Here is a 21,945-nt window from a genome sequence, read left to right on the forward strand (position 1 = left end):
ATCTTTGAAATGCAACAGAAAGGTCCAACATCTAGCCATCACTCTGGTTGTAATTCCGATGGTGTCCACAAGATGGCAGTGTATGTGCAAAGTTTCAGACGGATAACTTGAAGTATGAGCAAACTACATGACATTTAGTGTGAAGTCACCCAGGTACGTTTGGGCAAATCGTGAAGGAGACATTTACATTCATATTACATTTGTCTGCAAGAATATCGTCAAATCTGTATACTTGGACTTTGATTTAGCTTTTCCAGTATTAGTAGCCATATTATAAGTTCAACATTTGCAAAACACCCAGTTTTCATAACTCTCCATATTCTTAATTTTTGTCCAAAAGGAGAAGCTTGACGTCGCACAAGGTTAGCAGCAACATTTTGCGACAGATACTGGGGTTTCCGCATACTCCCGTAAAGCCCCGCTCATTGGCTATCTAGCTAGCTTTGTTTGACCCGGATTGGTGCTTTTTTATGAAGTTAAAGTCAATCAAGTGAAGACCGCCCGTGTCATCGGCGTGCCAAGAAGGCGTCGCTCTCTGACCAAATTTGGTGTCCTATAAGATATACTACACTCCTAATGATATAGTGAAGTCTGGTTACGTTCTAGGATCTCTGAGGAATACATACAAATGTGATTTGACTGGTTGAAACAACGTTTAGGGTTAGATTTTCACCGATTCCTTTCTTCGCAAATTGAACGAATGTAAATACAAAATTGATCGTGCATGCTATATGGACCTTTTTAGGATATGGAAAATTATTTTATCTAACAAAACGACACTTCATGTTATCTCTGGGACCCTACGGATGATACATTCTGAAATCTTGCTCTGATTTAAGTACACATTTCACCTTCAGAGGTGAATTTATCAAACCTAACGTGGTGAAAAAAGTGTTTTGTTGTTAGGAGCTCTCAACTAAATAGCATGGCATTTCTTTGCAGTAATAGCTACTGTAAATTGGACAGTGCAGTTATATTAACAAGAACTTAAGCTTTCAGCTGATATAAGACACTTATATGTACCGACATTTGTTGTTTCTCTAAAATCTGCGATCGTGACACGGCGCTGCATGATTTACAACTGTCCCGTTGACGGGATGCCTATCCCTAAGTTAAACTTACTTGGGGTTGACTTTGACTCCGGCTTGATCCAGGCCGATCTTGCCTGTACACGCGTCACGCCCCACGGCTATCAACACCTGCGGGAGGACAAGGAAGTCACCGGGTTAACGGGACCATTCTCCCAAAACAATAAAGCCCCGTCATCCCTACAGAGCAAAAATGACTAAATTTTGCTGGACAAAACATCTTATAGTTAAGGCTCAAAGACTGCCAATCATGCAGAGTTTGATAATGCCTAATGCCATATGTTAAAGTACTTTGTTTGCAGATTTAACTAACAGTATTGGTTTCATTCATAAGTGACAGATTTACTTTGGCTATTGGAGGTTAAGAGGACTTTAATGCGTACGTACAGTGTTGTATTCTCCCTCGATGGTTTCGTCACTCTCCGTGCTCTTGGCTGTCACCTTCAGCCTCCCAGGAGTGCCTGCCTCCAGCTCCTCCACCTGATATATAAAATGAATTGTATGGGGGGGGGGGGAATTGGTGTATCTAGCTACAACATTCTCTATAATACTAGAATGGCCAAGGCCGGGTGAACTGACGGCATCTTTCACTCTGAAAGATCACGTGGTTTTTAATTTAGTTCACCTTCATGGATGTTAGTCTTTGAACTTTAGACTTAAACTGACTCTTCCGATAAATAGCAAAATATTACACAACTTCCCAGATGACAGAACAATTTAGCCCAGGCATTTCCAAACCATAAAAAGGCCATAAAGAAAGCCCTGAACAGCTGAGTAAAGATACAAAGGGTGTAGTAAGCCTTTGAAAGCCTTCAAATACTATTTGAACCCAGGTATGGTAGTAGATGACTCACCTTGACAGGGACGTACTTCCGGAGGAACTTGACACCATGCTCTTCCATGTGCTCACCGGCGCGGTTGGCCATGTCCTGGTCGAAGCCCCTCAGCAAGATGGAGCGTACCATGACCGTCACATCCAGGCCCAGGCCGGCAAGGAAACCCCCGCACTCGAGCGCCACGTAGGATGCCCCGATCACCAGGGTCTTGCCGGGGCAGTGGGGGAGCGAGAACAGGTCATCGCTGCAGCATAGACACCCACAGACAGGGGAAGATCAGCCATAGTAGGGTGCACCTCCGTTAAACCCATAATGCTCTTTAAATGTATAAAAATGCCACAATTCACCCATTCTTTCTGCGATTAGCACGTGAAATACCTGGAATGTCAGATTCATTCACTAGACCAGTGGTCACCAACCGGTCAATCGTGATCGACTGGTTGATCTTCAAGGCATTCCTAGTCGATCGCCAAATATTTCCGTAGAAATGCCAATGATAAAGCCTTGTGCTCCTATGTTTTAAATTTGTCCCGCGCGGTTTGTGGTAGGTGCACTTGATTCAGCTGCCCTGCACGTCGGGTACGCGAATTGTTCCCATTTAGAACCATTTCATTTGTCTCAAGGTATAAAACCTGGCGGACCCGGAGGGCTAAATCAAGTGCACCTATTACTGGCCAATCGGATTAGGATAGCTCAAAATCACTGTGCCTGCAGCTTCTACGGACCGTCCGCTGCCGTCTCCTTCCATTCGTTGAGACTAACAATTGTAAAACATTTTTTTTTAAATGTACTGGATTTAAGAATGCTCAGCTTACAGCTGATCTATTTAGCTCATGTTTTGAAATATAATATGGTCTGAGAAGAACAATATTGTCAGACCAAGCATGCCCAATATGACGTGATAATGTATTAGGCCTACTGCACAAACCTCATTCTTACAGAACAGCTTTTATTCGGTTAATGTTGCATAGGCTTACATTTTATGAGTCATGCTTAAAAATAAAATAAAAATCGGTGGTAGACTTTGGATTTTGACTCAGAAAGTGACCTTGACTCAGAAAAGGTTGGTGACCACAGCATTAGACACAATAACTTCCTTTAACTGTTAAACTCCCAAACTATAAACAACAAAAAAGTCTGGCTAAAGACTGGTTATGTAGTCTGAAATGGGTCTGGGCGTGAACTTTGACACCAGTAGACAAGTATGTCCTCTGAAAATGTATTCAGTCACAAAACAACTACTAGGCATAGAATTTGCTTTAAAAGGGTACAGAGATGGATACCAGGGTCTGTCCCTATGACATGTAGGTTAGGAAAAGCCCACCAACACAGAGGTTCATCTTCTAGACAACCTGTGTTTAGACAGGTGGGAGATTATAGCCTTATTAAATGAATGACCTGAGATACAAGACCTCCTGTGGTGGGAATTAGATATGTGAGCTTGCCTGGGGAAGGTATGTGTGTGTTCCAGAGCACAAGCTTAGCTGCAATGTTCCACATCCCTTATGTCCATCCACATTTCACCTGCATGTCAGTGTTAGACAAATCTAATGCTTTTTCTTACTGAAGGGAGGGGATTACCTGAACTTGTCCAATGAGAAACTTCAGTTTCTAATGCCGATGGAAATAGTTTTACTACAGTGTACACTAATGAAACCACCTGCAGTGTGTTTATACAGCGCATTCGGAAAGTAGTCAGACCCTTTGGCTTATCCAACATTTTGTTACGTTACAGCCTTATTCTAAAATTGATTCAAATTATTTCCCCCTCCTTAATCTACACACAATACCCCATAATGGCAAAGCAAAAACAGGTTTAGAAATGTTTGCAAAGTTATCAAAAAAACATTTAAAAACAGATACCTTATTTACATAAGTATTCAGACCTTTTGCTATGAGACTTGAAATCGAGCTCAGGTGCATATAAGGTTCCACAGTTGACAGTGCACTGCAGAGCAAAAACCAAGCCATGAGGTCAAAGGAATTGTCCGTAGCACTCCGTGTAAGGATTGTGTCGAGGCACAGATCTGGGGAAGGTCCCCCAAGAACACAGTGGCCTCCACCAATCTTAAAATGGAAGAAGTTTGGAACCACCAAGACTCTTACTAGAGCTGGCTTCCCGGCCAAACTGAGCAATCGAGGGAGAAGGGCCTTGGTCAGGGAGGTGACCAAGAACCCAATGGTCACTGACAGAGCTCCAGAGTTCCTCTGTGGAAAGTACAGAGATCCTTGATGAGAACCTGCTCCAAAGCTCTCAGGACCTCAGACTGGGGTGATGGTTCACCTTCCAACAGGACAATGACCCTAAGCACACAGCCAAGACAACTCAGGATTGGCTTCAGGACAAGTCTCAATGTCCTTGAGCGGCCCAGCCAGAGCCTGGACTTCAACCAGAGCGAATATCTCTGGAGAGACCTGAAAATAGCTGTGCTGCGACACTCCCCATCCAACCTGACAGAGCTTGAGAGGAATGGGAGAAACTCCCAAAATACAGGTGTGCCAAGCTTGTAGCGTGATACCCAAGATGACTCGAGGCTGTAATCGCTGCCTAAGGTGCGTCAACAAAGTACTGAGTAAAGGGTCTGAATACTTATGTAAATGTGATATTTCAGTTTAAGTTAAAACATTTGCAAAATTAAAAAAAATACAAAAATAATGCTTTGTCATTATGGGGTATTGTGTGTAGATTGATGAGGGGGAAAAAAGTTAATTTTAGAATAAGGCAAAATGTGGAAAGAGTCAAGGGGTCTGCATACTTTCTGAATACACTGTATCTTGTTGATTGTATAATGATCTTGAGACTGTATAATCTTGTTGATTCAATGAGGGCTTTCCCCTGGCTGGACAGCAGTCAAATTGGATTGTGGGTTAAATAATGGGCACATTACTCTGTCCAGGTGTTGCTGATGCATGCCAGATCTGGATAGGTATTTTACCTATCAGCTACCCACATCATATGTTATTGCAATCTGGTGCCCGACGGCAGTCAATGACGTGGTACACAACCATTGGTTGATGCATGCAACGTCTGAGCAAGTGGGGGAGGGGAAGGGGTCTGGTCTCACCTGGTGATGCAGTACTCTTTGTCTCCGGGGACGCCCAGGTAACGCGGCCTCTCGCCCGTCGCCAGGATAAACTTAGCTGCTGTATGGAAGGTCTCCTTTCCTCGCTTGTTGGTCGCCTGCGGACGGAAAGTAGGGTGTCAAACGCTCTCTTACACACCGAAAGAATACTCGATAAAAGTAACCTAGCGTATCCCCGTCTGTTGTGTCAATCCTACAGTATGGTTTAAATCGATGCATCAATTCAAGGGTGTGGTTTGAAACCGTCCACGAGAGGGACATTAGCTGCTGTACTAACTGTTGTGATGTGTTTGTACGGAGCTATTACATATCTTTGGGGTTTGTTTACGATAAGCCAAGGAACTAACAGTTTCAGAATACATTGTGCATCTATAAAAAAAAAGTTCACATCAATTTTACCCATTTAAAAGACAATCAATTCAGTATGAAAATGGAAGGCAGTAAATTCAGTATGAAAATGGAAGGCAAGTCAATTCAAAATTAAAATGCATCAGAAAAAAACCATGGTTAGACATTTGCTTATAAATTCATAGGGTGCCAACCTTGATTTTGTGTGGCTCGATGAACTCTGCGTAGGAGTTGACGTAGTTGACGTTCTTGTCACGCAGCGCCACCCGGTAGCCCCAGTTCAACGAGCCAATGTAGTTGTTCACCGCGGTCTTCATCGTCTCCCAGTTGTGCTTCACTGGGAACCAGACCAGAATGACAAAGTCAACAAAAATGTCTTAAAGTTTTTTTTTGAAAGTATTTAGTAATTTATTACCCTTAGTGAAAAAGTTCTCAGCTGGAAGTTTTACATTTTGACCTCTTCATTATATGAAGAGAGCTAAAACAAGAGAATGTTTGTTTTCAAAGGGAAAAAAAAGTGTACTTTTACACCTTCATGTTTCATGCCTAGCACTGACCATGGCTCTGTTCCAAATATCCTTAGAAACATACAACTTTGGATGAGGCCATGTGTTGAACATGCTTTCCAAGTGACTAATACAGACACTGTAACCTAACTAGACACAGTAACCTAACAGACGCTACCTGTCTCCTCAGGCAACTCCCAGCCAAACTTGCGGGCATCCTGCATGGAGGTCCCTAGCAGGGCTGTCTGGTGCATCAGCTTCTTGGGGATGCAGCCCACGTTCACGCACGTGCCACCCAGGCCTGTCCAGGGACACATACAGAGTCACACATTTGGAGATTTATTTTAGATCCCATTGAAACATGCAGACATGTTGCAACTGAAAACAGCGGTATTCTGCTAGCTATTTTGATTTATGCGTCGGTGGCCCTGCAGCAGTTTCTGTAAGATTGTATGTCTGAAACAACTACAAGTTAGGTCGAAGACACACACGCTCATAATATAGTATAACTATCTTCAAAGTAATGACTTGGGACGTCGGGTATAAGATGACAGCTTATTTTAGTAATAATACTTCGTCACGCTACATTTCACCACTTTAGACAGTTCAAAACAATAAAGAAAGTTGTTAGCGCAAGCCAGGCTAATCACTCGTCACTTGTTTATAACTGGAACACTCATTATCACTTCCTGTCGCAAAGCATTCTGGTACTTGCAGTCAATAGCATAATCCAATACAGATGGAAGATAGTATTAGTTCTCAATTACTCTTGTATATATGTAAATAACTGTAGATAATTCATTGAGATTATCTAAAGATATTAACTGTAAAACTTAACTCCGTAACCCATTCAAGTTACCACAACCCCCCCAATAAACAACTGTTCATATAAATCAACTGAATAGGTCTCAAAGTCCCTGAGGTAGCACAAACTGAACATGACCTAACTAGGCCATCTCGGCCTGGAAAAAAAGTTACTTGATCTTCCCTAGTTTCTAAGTTTGTCTGGGTGTCATCTTCTCCGATGACTGCAACGTCACCCACTTTTAGTGGGGTGGGCTGACTAAATCCAGCAAGTAGTCTCTTCGCCAGCTGTTCCAGAAGCTGGTCACAAGTCTCTGCCTGTACTTACTGCATGTTATTTCCTCCTTGTTGAGCATCATTCAGAAATAGATTGGGCGCCAGGAAGTGGGCTGGTGTCAGGAGTTGTGGTTCATCCACTTCATTGTACTCGGAAGGTCAGAGGCCTAGAGATTAGGATTGCATCAACCCGTCAGGACTGTGCACATTACATTTACATTTTTGTAATTTAGCAGATGCTCTTGTCCAGAGCAACTTACAGTAGTGAGTGCATTTTCATATTTTGTTTGTACATTTCTTCAAAAGTTGAGTGAAGCTCTCCCAAGAACTTCTCAGGCATGTTTTGACGAGTCTCACAGAATCCGCCCCCACCAGGCTGCTCGCTCGCGATGATCCTCCAGGCAATGCCTCTTTCTGAGAAGAACTCCAAGAGTTGGGGATCTTTTATTGATTTCTACAGATCTTTCAAGTCCTGACCACCTCTCGAACATTTTTGCATTGTCAGAATGGATTACTTTGCATAACCGAACATGAATGTCTCTTGATTGACCTGAGATCCAAATCTATTGCTCTGGGTACAGCACAATGTAGGACTTCTTCACAGAACCATTTGCTTTCATGTAGAACGGTCCTGCAAGATCCACATCTGTGGTGGGGATTCAGTTATTCTGTCTTTTGGTAAAAGCACAGTGACCTGCTGTCCGGCCTTTGCTTTGAATCTCTTGCAGGCTGTGCATCTAGCCATGGTGCTCCTGACTAGCACGCAAGATCCAGTATCTTTGATTTGCACTAGAGTGACTGATACTCCAGAATGCATCTCCTTCTCATGATAGTACTACATCAGCATTTCTGAGTTTGCTGGGCAGAACCCATTGGTGCTGCTCTCTGAATGGGATGTTGGACTGTTGCAAACTTCCTGTTACAGTGGGGGGGGAAAGTATTTGAAACCCCTGCTGATTTTGTACGTTTGCCCACTGATAAAGAAATTATCAGTCTATAATTTTAATGGTAGGTTTATACACTGCTCAAAAAAATAAAGGGAACACTAAAATAACACATCCTAGATCTGAATGAATGAAATAATCTTATTAAATACTTTTTTCTTTACATAGTTGAATGTGCTGGCAACAAAATCACACAAAAATAACCAATGGAAATCCAATTTATCAACCCATGGAGGTCTGGATTTGGAGTCACACTCAAAATTTAAGTGGAAAACCACACTACAGGCTGATCCAACTTTGATGTAAATGTCCTTAAAACAAGTCAAAATGAGGCTCAGTAGTGTGTGTGGCCTCCACGTGCCTGTATGACCTCCCTACAACGCCTGGGCATGCTTCTGATGAGGTGGCCGATGGTCTCCTGAGGGATCTCCTCCCAGACCTGGATTAAAGCATCCGAAAACCCCTGGACAGTCTGTGGTGCAACGTGGCGTTGGTGGATGGAGCGAGACATGATGTCCCAGATGTGCTCAATTGGATTCAGGTCTGGGGAACGGGCGGGCCAGTCCATAGCATCAATGCCTTCCTCTTGCAGGAACTGCTGACACACTCCAGCTACATGAGGTCTAGCATTGTCTTGCATTAGGAGGAACCCAGGGCCAACCGCACCAGCATATGGTCTCACAAGGGGGTCTGAGGATCTCATCTCGGTACCTAATGGCAGTCAGGCTACCTCTGGCGAGCACATGGAGGGCTGTGCGGCCCCCCAAAGAAATGCCACCCCACACCATGACTGACCCACCGCCAAATCGGTCATGCTGGAGGATGTTGCAGGCAGCAGAACGTTCTCCACGGCGTCTCCAGACTCTGGTCACGTCTGTCACATGTGCTCAGTGTGAACCTGCTTTCATCTGTGAAGAGCACAGGGCGCCAGTAGTGAATTTGCCAATCTTGGTGTTCTCTGGAAAATGCCAAACATCCTGCACGGTGTTGGGCTGTAAGCACAACCCCCACCTGTGGACGTCGGGCCCTCATACCACCCTCATGGAGTCTGTTTCTGACCGTTTGAGCAGACATGCACATTTGTCATTTTGCAGGGCTCTGCCAGTGCTCCTCCTGCTCCTCCTTGCACAAAGGCGGAGGTAGCGGTCCTGCTGCTGGGTTGTTGCCCTCCTACGGCCTCCTCCACGTCTCCTGGTAGCGCCTCCATGCTCTGGACACTACGCTGACAGACACAGCAAACCTTCTTGCCACAGCTCGCATTGATGTGCCATCCTGGATGAGCTGCACTACCTGAGCCACTTGTGTGGGTTGTAGACTCAGTCTCATGCTACCACTAGAGTGAAAGCACCGCCAGCATTCAAAAGTGACCAAAACAACAGCCAGGAAGCATAGGAACTGAGAAGTGGTCTGCGGTCACCACCTGCAGAACCACTCCTTTATTGGGGGTGTCTTGCTAATTGCCTATAATTTCCACCTGTTGTCTATTCCATTTGCACAAAAGCATGTGAAATGTATTGTCAATCAGTGTTGCTTCCTAAGTGGACAGTTTGATTTCACAGAAGTGTGATTGACTTGGAGTTACATTGTGTTGTTTAAGTGTTCCCTTTATTTTTTGAGAAGTGTATGAACAGTGAGAGACAGAATAACAACAAAACAATCCAGAAAAACATGTCAAAAATGTTATAAAATGATTTCCATTTTAATGAGGGAAATAAGTATTTGACCCCTCTGCAAAACATGACTTAGTACTTGGTGGCAAAACCCTTGTTGGCAATCAGAGGTCAGACGTTTCTTGTAGTTGGCCACCAGGTTTGCACACATCTCAGGAGGGATTTTGTCCCACTCCTCTTTGCAGATCTTCTCCAAGTCATTAAGGTTGAGGCTGACGTTTGGCAACTCGAACCTTCAGCTCCCTCCACAGATTTTCTATGGGATTAAGGTCTGGAGACTGACTGATTTGGCCACTCCAGGACCTTAATGTGCATCTTCTTGAGCTACTCCTTTGTTGCATTGGCCGTGTGTTTTAGGTCATTGTCATGCTGGAATACCCATCCACGACCCATTTTCAATGCCCTGGCTGAGGGAAGGAGGTTCTCACCCAAGATTTGACAGTACATGGCCCCGTCAATTGATGCGGTGAAGTTGTCTTGTCCCCTTAGCAGAAAAACACCACCAAAGCATAATGTTTCCACCTCCATGTTTGACGGTGGAGATGGTGTTCTTGGGGTCATAGGCAGCATTCCTCCTCCAAACATGGCGAGTTGAGTTGATGCCAAAGAGCTCCATTTTGGTCTCATCTGACCACAACACTTTCCCCCAGTTGTCCTCTGAATCATTCAGATGTTCATTGTCAAACTTCAGATGGGCATGTATATGTGCTTTCTTGAGCAGGGGGACCTTGCGGGCACTGCAGGATTTCAGTCCTTCACAGCGTAGTGTGTTACCAATTGTTTTCTTGGTGACAATGGTCCCAGCTGCCTTGAGATCATTGACAAGATCCTCCCGTGTAGTTCTGGGCTGCTTCCTCACCGTTCTCATGATCATTGCAACCCCACGAGGTGAGATCTTGCGTGGAGCCCCAGGCCGAGGGATATTGACAGTTCTTTTGTGTTTCTTCCATTTGCGAATAATCGCACCAAATGTTGTCACTTTCTCACTAAGCTGCTTGGCGATGGTCTTGTAGCCCATTCCAGTCTTGTGTAGGTCTACAATCTTGTCCCTGACATCCTTGGAGAGCTCTTTGGTCTTGGCCATGGTGGAGAGTTTGGAATCTGATTGATTGCTTCTGTGGACATGTGTCTATTTTATTTTTTTACAGGTAACAAGCTGCGGTGAGGAGCACTCCCTTTAAGAGTGTGCTCCTAATCTCAGCTCGTTACCTGTATAAGACACCTGGGAGCCAGACATTTTTCTGATTGAGAGGGGGTCAAATACTTATTTCCCTTATTAAAATGCAAATCAATTTATAACATTTTTGACATGCGTTGTTCTGGATATTTTTGCTGTTATTCTGTCTCTCACTGTTCAAATAAACCTACCATTAAAATGATATACTGATCCTTTCTTTATCAGTGGGCAAACATACAAAATCAGCAGGGGATCAAATACTTTTTCCCCCCCACTGTACACTGAGTAGTTCTTCCTTGTCCAGGAACAGTTTTAGTTGTTTGATTTCACAGTCATTGTTTAGGTTTTTTCCTGCCTTCAGCAGTTTGATCTCCTGACTGAAACGCATGTTACTTTGAGCTAGTACTTTTCTGCTTCAAACAGTTTGTCAGTCAGTTCACCTTGTGTCTGTGTTTGTATGAGCATTGGCTGTGAATCCTTATATCCAGGCAGTCACTCTGAACACTCATTTCAGTTTGCTGTACCCTTCGAGCTCCAACAACGGTTCAGTGACGTCTGTGTTGTTTACAGTGACATGACTTAAGTTCTGTGATCACCTCTTCCGGAACCTTGTCATCATTAGCTTCCTCTGACTGATCGCTAGGTCCGTTCCACCATAGCTGGCTCTAAAGTGTCAAACAGTTTGTCCTCCTTTGGGAGATCAGCTGGATTTGTTTTCCCTTCATTGTGTGACCATGACTCTGTTGGTCAAGGACTGGATCTCTGTCACTGTTTGCGTCAAATGGTTTCCATTTTTGAGCTGAACTGCAAATCCAATGCAGCACAATCGAGTCTGTCCACACTGATCTGTGTTTGTACCATTGTTCTGTGTGGTCAGATTGCTTGCTAGTCTTGCTCCAATCACAGCTCCCATGAGCTCCAGGCGTGGCAGTGTCATTTTCTTGGGAGGGGCTATTCTGGACTTGTTTCTCTGTTTTGTGTTACACCTTACAGGTAAGATACTGCACTGTAAGCATTTTTCACGTGTCACAGAACGTGAAAAATGGCTGCATGTCTGTTCTGTACCACCTTGGTATGGCAAGATGGTGTAGTTCTGAACACATTCTAGTGTCAAATCAGGTGGTAACTCTTTTGTCCAAGCTGAGTCCCATGTCAGTCCCACATTTTCTGGAACACACACACACTTGATCCTGATGGTAAAGGGGGTCAGGAAACCGATAGGGTCGAAGATACATGCAGAATGCTTCTCTTTGCGTTCTCCTTTTGCTTTAGAATGCTCAGTAGTGGTCTGAGGTCAAACAAAGTAATCGGTTTCTTGTTTCCACACTAAGCCTAACACTTTCAGCACTGCTCCGTGTTTCCCTTTCCCCAACGTGTGGTCAGTTGTTGCACTCTCCTCACACTTTGTTTTCAGCTCATGAGTCATCCACTTGCAGAGGTCCATGCCTGCAGTTGATACAACTGCAAAGAAAATGCTCACAGAGTAAGCCTCTAACATGACTTAATTTCAAGTTCATGCAATCTACATAGAGTGACTCAATGCCCCTCTAGAACTTCTGTTTGTTCTGTTTTGTATTGTTTCAGATGCTTCCTGATTGTAGCTGTGAGCAAGAATGGACTTGGGGAAGCTCCAAACACCACTCGTCATCATCAGCACACAGCTCCATTTCATTTTCTCCATTTGGTGACCCACAGGAATCTCACGGCGTCACCGTCTCTCAGCTAGGGATATCTGCAGAAAGGCTTTCTTGAAGTCTGCCATGCGATCTGCGATCTCGTGCCGTCTAAACTGAAGTCGTCTCAGGTTCCAGACGTTTTTGTTTTCACGGTAACTCCACATGGTATCGTCCATCACTGGTGCCTACACCGACCATCCAAAAGTGCTCTCTAAAGCAACTAGCATCTCTGTTAGTCTCTCCACTCTGCTAGATCCTATGTGCCAGTAGTAGTCTGCCCCTATCAGGACAGAGAGTTCAGGATCGTCATCTCCTGTAAAGTCTGCGAGCAGGAGTCCTTTCCTCTTGAGCTCATGTTGAATCTGCTCAGCAGGATCTTTCCTCAAGGCTGTGCATTTCTTAGTAATAATACTTGTTCACATAAAAGTGTACCACATTAGATCATACCAAACAATAGAATAACGTTGCTAGCACAAGCCAGGCTAATCACTTGTCAGTAATTGATATTCTCATTAATTTCCAGTCAATAGCGTAATCCAATACTAACCAATAATACAGAAAGATACACATACATACATTTGAAGTCTGAAGTTTACATACACCTTAGCCAAATACGTTTAAACTCAGTTTTTCACAATTCCTGACTTTTAATCCTAGTAAAAATTCCCAGTCTTAGGTCAGTTAGGATCACCACTTTATTTTAAGAATGTGAAATGTCAGAATAATAGGAGAGAATGATTTATTTCAGCTTTTATTTCTTTCATCACATTCACAGTGGATCAGAAGTTTACATACCGTAATTTCCAGACTATTAAGCGCACCTGAATATAAGCCGCACCCACTGAATTAAAAAAAAATATATATTTTGAACATAAATAAGCCGCACATGTCTATAAGCCGCAGGTGCCTACCGGTACATTGAAACAAAAACTTTACACAGGCTTTAACGAAACACGGCTTGTAACAAAAAATAAAAAAATTGCAGTAAACAGTAGCCTACCAAGAAAGTAATTGCTCCAGACCAAGCTCCCGTGCAGCAGCTCAATTTCCTTTTCCAACAGCCAGATCAATCGCCTTCAACTTGAAAGCTGCATCATATGCATTTCTCCGTGTCTTTGCCATGATGAGGGTGACAAAATGACTACCGTAATCAGAATGATGGGAAGTTTGAGCGCGCTTAATTTAATCTAAACAGTAAAGAAAAAAGTTGTTTGACCTTAACCCGTTCGGCAATTTCATTGGTCTAATGAAAGCTTCATGCCGCCAAAACACTGAGCACGTCACAGAATGTGTTTTCTTTTTTTTTTTTTTTAACCGGGAAAAATCCATATATTAGCCGCGTCATTGTTTAAGCCGCGAGGTTCAAAGCATGGGAAAAAAGTAGAGGCTTATAGTCCGGAAATTACGGTACACTCAAATAGTATTTGGTTGCATTGCCTTTAAATTGTTTAACTTGGGTCAAACATTTTGGGTAGCCTTCCACAAGCTTCCCACAATAATTTGGGTGAATTTTGGCCCATTCCTCCTGAAAGAGCTGGTGTTTATACTTGCATACTATTATTTGTACAGATGAACATGGTACCTTCAGGCGTTTGGAAATTGCTCCCAAGGATGAACCAGACTTGTGGAGGTCTACTATTTTTTTTCTGAGGTCTTGGCTGATTTCTTTTGATTTTCCCATGATGTTAAGCAAAAAGGCACGGAGTTTGAAGGTAGGCCTTGAAATACATCCACAGGTCCAGCTCTAATTGACTCAAATAATGTCAATTAGCCCATCAGAAGCTTCTAAAGCCATGACATCATTTTCTGGAATTTTCCAAGCTGTTTAAAGGCACAGTCAACTTAGTGCATGTAAACTTCTGACCCACTGGAATTGTGATACAGTGAGTTATAAGTGAAATAATCTGTCTAAACAATTGTTGGAAAAATTACTTGTTTCATGCACAAAGTAGATGTCCTAACCAAATTGCCAAAACTATAGTTTAACAAGAAATTTGTGGAGTGGTTGAAAAACGAGTTAATGACTCCAACCTAAGTGTATGTAAACTTTCAACTGTGCATACATACCAGTATGTGGACAACCCTTAACATTTGTGGATTCGGCTAATTCAGCCACACAGCCATGCAATCTCCATAGACAAACATTGGCAGTAGAATGGCCTTACTGAAGAGCTCAGTGACGTTCAACGTTGCACCGTCATAGGATGATACCTTTCCAACAAGACAGTTCAAATTTCTGCCCTGCTAGAGCTTCCCCGGTCAACTGTTAGTGCTGTTATTGTGAAGTGGAAATGTATAGTAGCAACAACGGCTCAGCCTCGAAGTGGTAGGCCACACAATCTCACAATACAGGACTGTCGAGTGCTGAAGCGCGTAAAAAAAATAATAATTGCCTGTCCTCCGTTGCAACACTCACTTCCAAACTGCCTCTGGAAGCAACGTCAGCACAAGAACTGCTCGTCGGGAGCTTCATGAAATGGGTTTCCATGGCCGAGCAGCTGCACGCAAGCCTAAGATCACCATGCGCAATGCCAAGTGTCGGCTGGAGTGGTGTAAAGCTCATTAGACTCTGGAGCAGTGGAAACTTAAGTTCACTGAAGTAATGAATCATGCTTCACCACCTGGCAGTCCAACGGACAAACCTGGGTTTGGCGGATGCCAGGAGAACGCCAACTGCAAAGTTAGGTGGAGGAGGAATAATGGTTTGAGGCTATTTTTCCATGGTTCGGGCTAGGCCCTTTAGTTCCAGTGAAGGGAAATCTTAACCCTAAAGCATACAATGACATTATGCGTATTCAACTTTGTGGCAACAGTTAGGGGAAGTTCCTTTCCTTTTTCAGCATGACAATGCCCCCATGCGCAAAGTGAGGTCCCTACAGAAATGGTTTGTCGAGATCGATGTGGAATAACTTGAGCCTTGACCTCAATCCCATCGAACACCTTTGGGATGAATCGGAACGCCGACTGAGAGCCAGGCCTAACCGCCCAACAGCAGTGCCCGACCTCACTAATGCTCGTGGCTGACTGGAAGCAAGTCCTCGCAGCAATGTTCCAACATCTAGTAGAAAGCCTTCCCAGAAGAGTGGAGGCTGTTTTATCAGCAAAGGGGGGAACCAACCTCATATTAACGCCTATGATTTTGGAATGAGATGTTCGACGATCAGGTGTCCACACACTTTGTCATGTAGTGTAGTTCTCGATCACAAAAGTAATACAATTACTATTGCACATCAATAAAATCTTTAGATAATTCATTCAGATTAACTGTAAACATGAACTCGGTAACCCCTTAAAGTTAATAAAACGTTGATTGAAGAAGAGTGACACGTAAGGAGTACACCAGGGAAGCCCTACTCACCCCAGGTGTTCCCTTTCGGCGTGGGCACCACATAGTCCAACACCATCACCTTCTTCCCCAGCGTCGCTGCCTCCTATCCCATGAGAAGCACAAGAGGGCAGAAGTCCATTTAGACAACTTGATTAAAGGTACTCAGCGATACTCAGAAAATAAAACAGCATAGTGGGTCAATTTCCGCAACTAAGAGCATTGAAGCTCAACTTCAACGGTTTTGGTGCCCTGGCTACCATTCAGGTGAACAGGGCGAAGCGAACGCGTGCCTATGCGCAGATACTGTGTGTGACTGTGTGAGAGCGAAGTCTTGCATCTTGCTCATCTCAATATCTGCGGTGCTGCTCGTGGCGACTTCATTTCGCAGAGTCTACCTTTAATACAACCACTGGTCAACTCGCTCAGCATACACGCTTAGTTTCATCGTTGCTATGATGACCCATCTGAAATCCTGTGTCTGAAAACATTACCAGCAGTCAAAGCTCTTTAGAGAAGGTTTGAGGGAAACCTTGGATCTTCTCCTCCAATCTGTTTTGAAAGGAATTGAGGCAACAAGGACAGAGGAAGCAAGGATTGGACAGCTAGTAATGTTTTCAGACACAGCCTTCCTCCAAGGGCCTCAATACTTGAAAAGGTGCAGGCCTGGAGTTATGCTTGGTTTGAGATGCACTGTCTGGGAGGCTCTCACCTTTGAGCAGGCCAGGCCTCCCGATCCGCCCCCGATGACGATGAGGTCATACTCGTAGACCTCATTCTTCTCGCACAGTAGCTTTTGAAGGATGCCATCTTTGTGGGCCTGAGAAGAGGATGACAGGTGGTCAGCTACCACTGCAAGAACAACATTAACCCAACAAAGTCTTAAAAAAGGCACACAAACATGCTTCTGGTGGAAAAAAACAAAAACATAATGTAATGCAGTAAGGACACCCGACATGCTGATTTATGATCCCGGGGGAAAAAAAGGTGTTAATGAAAAATGTGCATGGCTGTGAGGTTATTCTACATTCAATAGCGATGCCGACACCATTCATGCCGGAGAGGGCGTTCTTCATGCCACATAAAATCCCTTCGATGGAACTAAACCAGCATTTCCAAGATAAGGGCAGGAGACAGAAAGCACGTACATTTTAAGGATAATAATACATTATACACTGAAGGAGAATGTATTGGTGGCTTCAAGTAAAACATAAGCTATTGTGTAATGCTGGCAAAGTGCCACCTTATGCTACACATGAAAAGACAAAAACAGTTTAATGAGCTAATTGCAGCTCAGTGTAGAGGGAAGAGGAGACTCTAGATTTGGGTGTTCTTAAGTAGCCATTTTTATGTAAATAGAAGTTTGGCAGTGGCATCAGGCTCTTATAACCCCACTTGACCCAAATAGATCCACTCAACCCTTGTTTCTGGCAAATGGACAAAGACACTCTTCAGTAATATTACAATGCAATTAAAGCCTGCAGTGGGCATAATTTACCACATGCTAAAATGCAAGGGGAACCTATGACATCAAATGTATCTTTCTTTGCCAAAACCTGACATTTTAGCAGAAGTTTGAGTTATGGGTCCTGTGTGGCTCAGTTGGTACAGCATGGTGCTTGCAACGCCAGGGTTGTGGGTTAAATTCCCACTGGGAACCAATATGGGGGGGAAAGTATGAAAATGTATACATTCACTACTTTAAGGTCACTCTGGATAAGAGCATCTGCTAAATGACTAAAATGTAAATCAAAACAGGATAAGTCCAAAAGTTGGTGGCATTTGCAAAACCACGAGTGAAATGACAATGAAGTTGTTCTTGAAATCTTACGCTACAACGATCCATACCTGCATTGTTTTGTCACAGCCGCCAATGTGGGTTTTGTTGACGAAGACATTGGGGACAGTTTTCTGCCTGGTCATCTCAAGCAGAAGTTCTTGATAGTTTGATCCATTATCTAGACAACAGTTAAGAGATGTTAGCAGAGTAGCAGCTAAATGTATATGAAATTAACCACTCATATCTCTGACCTGTACACTAGGGTCATTATAGGTGACATTCATACAAACAGTACATGTATAACATTACAGGTGTCCCTGACAAAAGAAACTACTTGGAACACTATCAACTATTAACTTGCAACATTTTATAAAATGTTCTGGGCCCTCAGTTTCCTGTGCCAGTGAGCTCAGGACAGACCCAGCTGTAGGCTATTTGCGCAAGGGATAAAGAAGTAATCAGGTAGGCCCTATTTTATGACATTTCCAATGGATCAGAATTACATTTTTCCCTTTCACACCGAGTGGTTATCGAAAGGGAGAGAGCTGGAAAGATTTGTCAAATACATTGAGGATGTATTGTCATTCTCAATTATGTAAAAACAGACGACGTTTGCTTGCTGTTTGAGGTGAAGAAAACATTACTTTGAGAAGCTCTACAGCGGATTAGTGGTGATGCGTTAATTCAATCGGAAATACTATCAGATCCCCAAATGGGCACATTTATATGCCTATATTTGTGCGCAGGCCAGGTAGCCTATAGGCCTACTTATAGGCGTAATCAGGTGCGCGTTCTAAGGCAACATTGACAGGACCGCTCAAAACAAAAGACAATTAATAAATTGACAAAATTCACAAATGGAATGAAATAAATCAGAACTTGAGTACCGTAATTTCCAGACTATTGAGCGCACCTGAATATAAGCCGCACCCACTGAATTAAAAAAGATATATATATTTTGAACATAAATAAGCCGCACATGTCTATAAGCCGCAGGTGCCTACCGGTACATTGAAACAAATGAACTTTACACAGGCTTTAACGAAACACGGCTTGTCATCGACTCATTAAGACCAAACTCCCATGCAGCAGCTCTATTAACCAGCCAGAGCAATCGCCTTCAACTTGAAAGCTGCATCATATGCATTTCTCCGTGTCTTTGCCATGATGAGGGTGACAAAATGACTACCGTAATCAGAATGATGGGAAGTTTGAGCGCGCTTAATTTAATCTAAACAGTAAAGAAAAAAGTTGTTTGACCTTAACCCGTTCGGCAATTTCATTGGTCTAATGAAAGCTTCATGCCGCCAAAAAACTGAGCACGTCACGGAATGTGTTTTCTTTTTTTTTTTTAAAGGGGGAAAAATCCATATATTAGCCGCGTCATTGTTTAAGCCGCGAGGTTCAAAGCGTGGGAAAAAAGTTGCGGCTTATAGTCCGGAAATTACGGTAGTATAGGTTGTGCGCTCTGCAAACAACATGTCCACTCAATGAGAATGGTAAAAGACTGGAATAATAATATATTGAATGCATTAACAGAAATTAGCAAAACAAACATTGTAGATGAGAAATTATAGGAATTAACAGTAAATGTACTACTGGTGATATGTAATGGGGAACTGATTGAGACTGACAGTCAAATGCAAACAATTCACACACATGAACTTATGAAACAATGAATATACACAAATTGGCAGGAGAGAGTGCATTCTGGAGAGAGAGGTGCATTGGGCATCTTAGCCACACTCCCCTTCTTCTTGGACTTCGCCATCCCCGCGGCCTCCGCAATCGATTAGTACACTGAGATTGTCGTCGAATAAGACTAGTGTCCCATGTGTTATGAAAAATATATATACACATTTGCTTCTGCTCGATTAAAACAAATCTAGCTCGACCAACAGCCTATCGAACAAACAATCGGCCAGTCGACTAATTGGGGTCAGCAGTAAACGTAAAATAACTTAAATTGTAAGTGCTGACAGTGGGTTCAGTCTGATGTAAATGCACATTGGGTCTGTTCTGCAAACAAACAGTTTAAATACACTGCATAATTCAGTACTGGCAATCTTTTCTAAGTGTATTTTCCAGAGCAATTTATGTAGCGCCCAGTGTGTATTTACCAGAACAGCTGTGACCGGTGAGAGATAAAATGGCCAAGCATCCAGAGGAGAGAAAGAGATTGAGGGAGTGACTCAGCACATTGTGGTGGCCCTAACAAACATTGACAGTGTATTCTGTGGTAAAACATTAACATATTGACTATGCAAGTAAAAACAATGTTAATTTTATTAGCCTTTTTTTTTAACCTTCTGATCAACCATTAACAAGTGAGAAATATCAGATAAAGCAATAAGGAACAGCTTTAAGGTGAGCTTGAGGAAACAACCCATTACTAGAATAACAGGTCCTGTACATATTTTTGTTTCACCATTCAAAAGACATAATGCAAATGTGTGTATGGTCCATCAACATTTCCCAAATTAATTTAATTTACTAATTTAACCCTTGCATTTGAGATAGTCCACACTGACTGAGTGACAGCATGACCAGACAACTGGTCTGGAGGCGTGGCTCCTTAGTAGAGTACTACTTAACACCTTTTGAACTTCCATTGCCAATTCAATGATATCCCAAAACGTATAGCCAACTTTACTGAGGCTAGAAAAATACTGGTCATATAACAAAGAGAACTACATGTGGGACGTTTGAATGCTGTGCATCGGCTTTCGAAGAAAAAGCTTGCCACCACTTCCTGTGAACAATTCCTTACCAATTAGATCCAGCTCCACCACATTGCAATTCACGTTCAGTTCCTTGAACAGATCCTTCACCTGGAAAGCGAAACAAATATACTGCTTGAATCCCGTTTAATCTTCACTGGATTAACTACCCATCCACCGTGTTACTGTAGTCATTTAACATTACTTAGTTCTGTCAGAAGCTAGCGAGTAACCGGCTACTACTAACTAGCTAGCAAGGTAGGCAAAAAGTAAAAACAAATAATGTTGGACTTACTTTCACACAATATGGACAGTAGCTTTTACTGAATACCAACACTTGGTTTGAATCAATAAGTTCCTGTATCCGAGATTTTAGTTGATTCCTCCCAGTGTCATCGTCGATGGGAGGCATTGTTGGACTATTTTCGCCTGGCTTGCCTCCTGGCAAGCTTGAACGTATGGGAAAGAGCGGAGCGAAACTCCCTCCAACACGCAACCTAGCTGTTAAACGATGACCCAGCAAGTCCGATTTCTCAAGTAGTTGTCCTTGCGAATCACAGATAGATAGAAACTACCTTGCTAGCTAGATATAATTCCAACAGGTCAACTTCTGCCCTCATGTCGTTTCAACACCCGCCCGGTATATCAACCCCGCGAAATGTTCTGAGTAAATCTTGTTTAAGGTCAGAGAAGAAGAGGCAAAGCGAGAGGGTTTACCCCGCCCAAAATCTGTCCACGTTAAGCAGATCATTCATTACGCAAGTGATGTTTTTATATGGGGGGGTGACAATGAGAGTGTCCAATTTAGTCAATATAAACATGTATAGCTATTTTCGTAATGCTTACTTAGGTTGTTATGAGTGTACTGTTTATATCGGAGTTGTTCCTGTTGAAATAATTCGAGATGTATATGCATATTCATAAAGCTAGCATAGCATCTCACTCTCCATTGAATACAGGCGGTTGACGTCAACACCCCTCATCGAATATTCCAAATAATATTCAAATAACGAGATGTATCCACCAACCCAAATAGAGGAATAGGCGGGAGTTTGACAGCCCGCCGTTTCCGCTCTTTGGACAACGAATAATTTTGTTAAGGCGGAGACACAAGCATCTCGTCATTATATACAATATCTCTGGTAAAGTCTCTGGTTGGGGGGAGTATGTCTGTTTACATGCCTGAATGTATACTAACCCTTGTTTCAAACTCTACTCTGAAGAAATATATTTATATATGATCAAACCACACCATACGATTAAATTGATGAAGCAGTGAAATTGATAATCCCCGTGATATTAATCAGAATTTATAACATTGTTGGAGGACACGGACCAACAGGCAATATTGTCAGGCAGCTATAACATTACTTTTGACAGGGTCCGTGCTATCTTGAATCCTTAAGGGGGAAAGCACAAAAAAAGACAGAACTGTATCTATTTGGATCTATCCATCTACATCTATTTCCACATTTAAAAAGTATTAGCTACTTAGTATAAACTTGACTTTTTTGGATTTGTGCTTTTATTAGGCTACATTAATTATTTGATATAATGGTTGTTGTATTGTTCAAAGTCATAATCCATTACAAATAAGAAATGACTTTGAACAATACAAATGTTTTGGCTCATAGCACCATCTGCTGGAAAACAAGTATATATTTAGATTTTATTGGATCCCTATTATTTTATTTACCTAGGCAAGTCAGTTG

General features: G+C 42.8%; 1 protein-coding gene across 1 annotated transcript in view; it reads right to left on the reverse strand.

Moving 5' to 3' along the window:
• Nucleotides 1–20,910, reverse strand: part of LOC106565239 (thioredoxin reductase 1, cytoplasmic) — a 30,929-nt gene extending 10,019 nt beyond the window's left edge. Inside the window, exons 1-11 of the mRNA XM_014132132.3 lie at nt 20,529–20,910; nt 20,284–20,344; nt 17,582–17,691; nt 16,446–16,553; nt 15,767–15,839; nt 6,040–6,162; nt 5,550–5,692; nt 4,990–5,105; nt 1,943–2,168; nt 1,476–1,568; nt 1,123–1,199 (exon numbers count right to left, since the gene is read on the reverse strand). Of these exons, the coding sequence (XP_013987607.2) occupies nt 1,123–1,199; nt 1,476–1,568; nt 1,943–2,168; nt 4,990–5,105; nt 5,550–5,692; nt 6,040–6,162; nt 15,767–15,839; nt 16,446–16,553; nt 17,582–17,691; nt 20,284–20,344; nt 20,529–20,645 (1,247 nt within the window). The 5' untranslated portion in view covers nt 20,646–20,910. The remainder of the gene's footprint in view (nt 1–1,122; nt 1,200–1,475; nt 1,569–1,942; nt 2,169–4,989; nt 5,106–5,549; nt 5,693–6,039; nt 6,163–15,766; nt 15,840–16,445; nt 16,554–17,581; nt 17,692–20,283; nt 20,345–20,528) is intronic.
• Between the last annotated feature and the right edge of the window lie 1,035 nt (nt 20,911–21,945).

Source organism: Salmo salar, chromosome 12, assembly GCF_965601325.2.
Source record: "Salmo salar chromosome 12, fSalSal1, whole genome shotgun sequence".
Taxonomy (NCBI): Eukaryota; Metazoa; Chordata; class Actinopteri; order Salmoniformes; family Salmonidae; genus Salmo; species Salmo salar.